This window comes from Onychomys torridus, unplaced genomic scaffold (genome assembly GCF_903995425.1).
Source record: "Onychomys torridus unplaced genomic scaffold, mOncTor1.1, whole genome shotgun sequence".
In the NCBI taxonomy this organism is placed as follows: domain Eukaryota; kingdom Metazoa; phylum Chordata; class Mammalia; order Rodentia; family Cricetidae; genus Onychomys; species Onychomys torridus.
The window spans coordinates 1-2,176 of record NW_023412778.1 but is presented as its reverse complement, the minus strand read 5'-3'; the positions used below and the strand labels follow the sequence as shown (position 1 = coordinate 2,176).

Sequence of the window (2,176 nt, the reverse complement as noted above, 5' to 3'; positions counted from 1 at the left end):
TAAGTGAGACAACTGAATAGCTTGAACTGTTTGGGAGGCACCCAGGCAGTGGGACCCAGGACCTGTCCTTAGTGCATGAGCTGGCTGTTTGGAACCTGGGGTATATGTGGGGACACTTTGCTCAGCCTGGAAGGAGGGGACTGGACCTGCCTGTACTGAATATACCAGGTTGAGCTGAATCCCCAGGGGAGACTTTGCCTGGAGGAGATGGGAATGGAGGGGAGGGGATGGGGGAGGTAGAGGTGGGTGCGGGAGAGGGGAGGACAGGGGAACCCATGGCTGATATGTCAAATTAAACACAAATATAATAATTTAAAAAATAAAAAAAACTACTGCTGAAAAAAATGGGCTAGGGGTGCCTCTGTGGGTAATGTGCTTACCGCATAAGTGTGAGGGCCTGCTTCACACTCCAGGAACCACATAAAGCCAGATGCAGCTGAAACACATGACTGTACTTAGAGTGATGCTGTGACATGAGATAGAGACTGCAGATCCCCAGAGACCCTGGGGAGGCAGCCTTTCATGAGAGGTGGTGAACAAGAGACCCTGTCTTGGATAGGGAAGAAGGCCTCTTATCTCTACCCATGTGCCACGGCAAAGGAGATGGCCTCAAACAAGAGACACAAACATACAAACATACAAACACACAAACATACAAACATACACACACCATCACAAACATTGGAACACAGATTTTTTTAAATAAGGAAACATGCCAAAAGTTAATTACATTACTTTTCTTCCAATCTTTATTCTCCATTTGCTCTTAGATAATATTTTCATTGGGTATGTACAATTTTGAAGGAGCAAGTTGTTCCTGAAATAAATTACACACTTTACATAGTATAACCATACTTCACTCCCCTATGTCACACTTCAGAAAGAGAAGAGGGTAAAGATTCAATAGAATAGGCTGAAAATACTTTTAAGATACCCTTGCCATGCTCTGGTAAATTTTTAGCTGACACCAACTTCCAGTGGGTGAATCAGGAGCAGGTGCCCCTTTGAGCACCAGCACACACTTTTCTGGGGTGATTTGCATATTGAGTCATTATACAACAGCCCAGACTCCTTTAAGGCAGCTGCTAGAGCCTAAGAATCACCCTTTCTTCAAGTTCTCAGAGATGGAGTCAAACACCCTCCTCCTATGCATGCTGCTGCTCAGTGTTCCAGGTGAGAGTGTGCAGAGAAGTGTTAGGAGCATCCACTGTGGCCATCATGGTTTTCCATGTCTCTGGTATCTTGATCATTGGTTTAAGGCATTTGTAATTGGTTTTAAGTTCTCCCAATCGCTTTGATTTTCTGTTTTCTCAAAGTGATGCCCACAATTATTCTTACAATTTCTAAATGAAAATTTTCTCAGCAAGGAAGGTTTCTAAACATGTATAACTATGGTTTGTGTGTTTATGGTTCCAGGTTCCACTGGGGACATTGTGCTGACCCAGTCTCCAGCTTCTTTGGCTGTGTCTCTGGGAGAAAAAGTTACCATCTCTTGCAAGTCCAGTGAGAGTGTCGAAGAATATGGTGTAAATAGTCTGCAGTGGTATCAACAGAAACCAGGACAGCCCCCCAAACTTCTCATCTATGGAGCATCCAATACAGAATCTGGGGTCCCTGCCAGGTTCAGTGGCAGTGGGTCTGGGACAGACTTCACCTTCACCATCAATCCTGTGGAGGCTGATGATGCTGCAATCTATCACTGTCAGCAGGGTAAAGAGCTTCCTCCCACAGTGCTCCAGGGCTAAACAAAAACCTCCTGGGGTTGCTGCTCACTGAAGCTCAGTCTCTCAGCTCTCTTACTGTCTGACATCTCAATACAGAGCTTTGGGCTTGTTTGGGGAAGACCTTAAACAATGAAACGAGCCTTTATAAATGATATGCATGGTTGTATCATCTCATATACTTTATAATTTAATGAATTCCCAACTAAATATAAACCTTTATCATTGTTTCTTAATTATTATTCATTTAAATTTTTGTTAACACATATTTCTTTTGATTTTTCTCTTTCTCACCTATCTCCCTGACCACATCTCTGCCCCTTCCCTCCCACCTTCAGGATTCCTCCTTTGAATTTCCTGTCACTTAAGACTTATTGTCTCTTTTTTAATGTGTTTTCAGAGATAGTAAATGTTAAGAAATAGAAAGTTAAGTTATAAGTCAATAACAATGAGAA

At 42.8% G+C, this 2,176-nt stretch overlaps 1 gene segment (V, D, J or C); it reads left to right on the top strand.

Moving 5' to 3' along the window:
* The first annotated feature begins 1,124 nt into the window (after positions 1 to 1,124).
* LOC118575868 lies at positions 1,125 to 1,745 on the top strand. The segment is given in 2 exon segments: positions 1,125 to 1,173; positions 1,417 to 1,745. Coding segments are annotated over 2 exon segments (378 nt in total).
* The last annotated feature ends 431 nt before the right edge of the window (positions 1,746 to 2,176 follow it).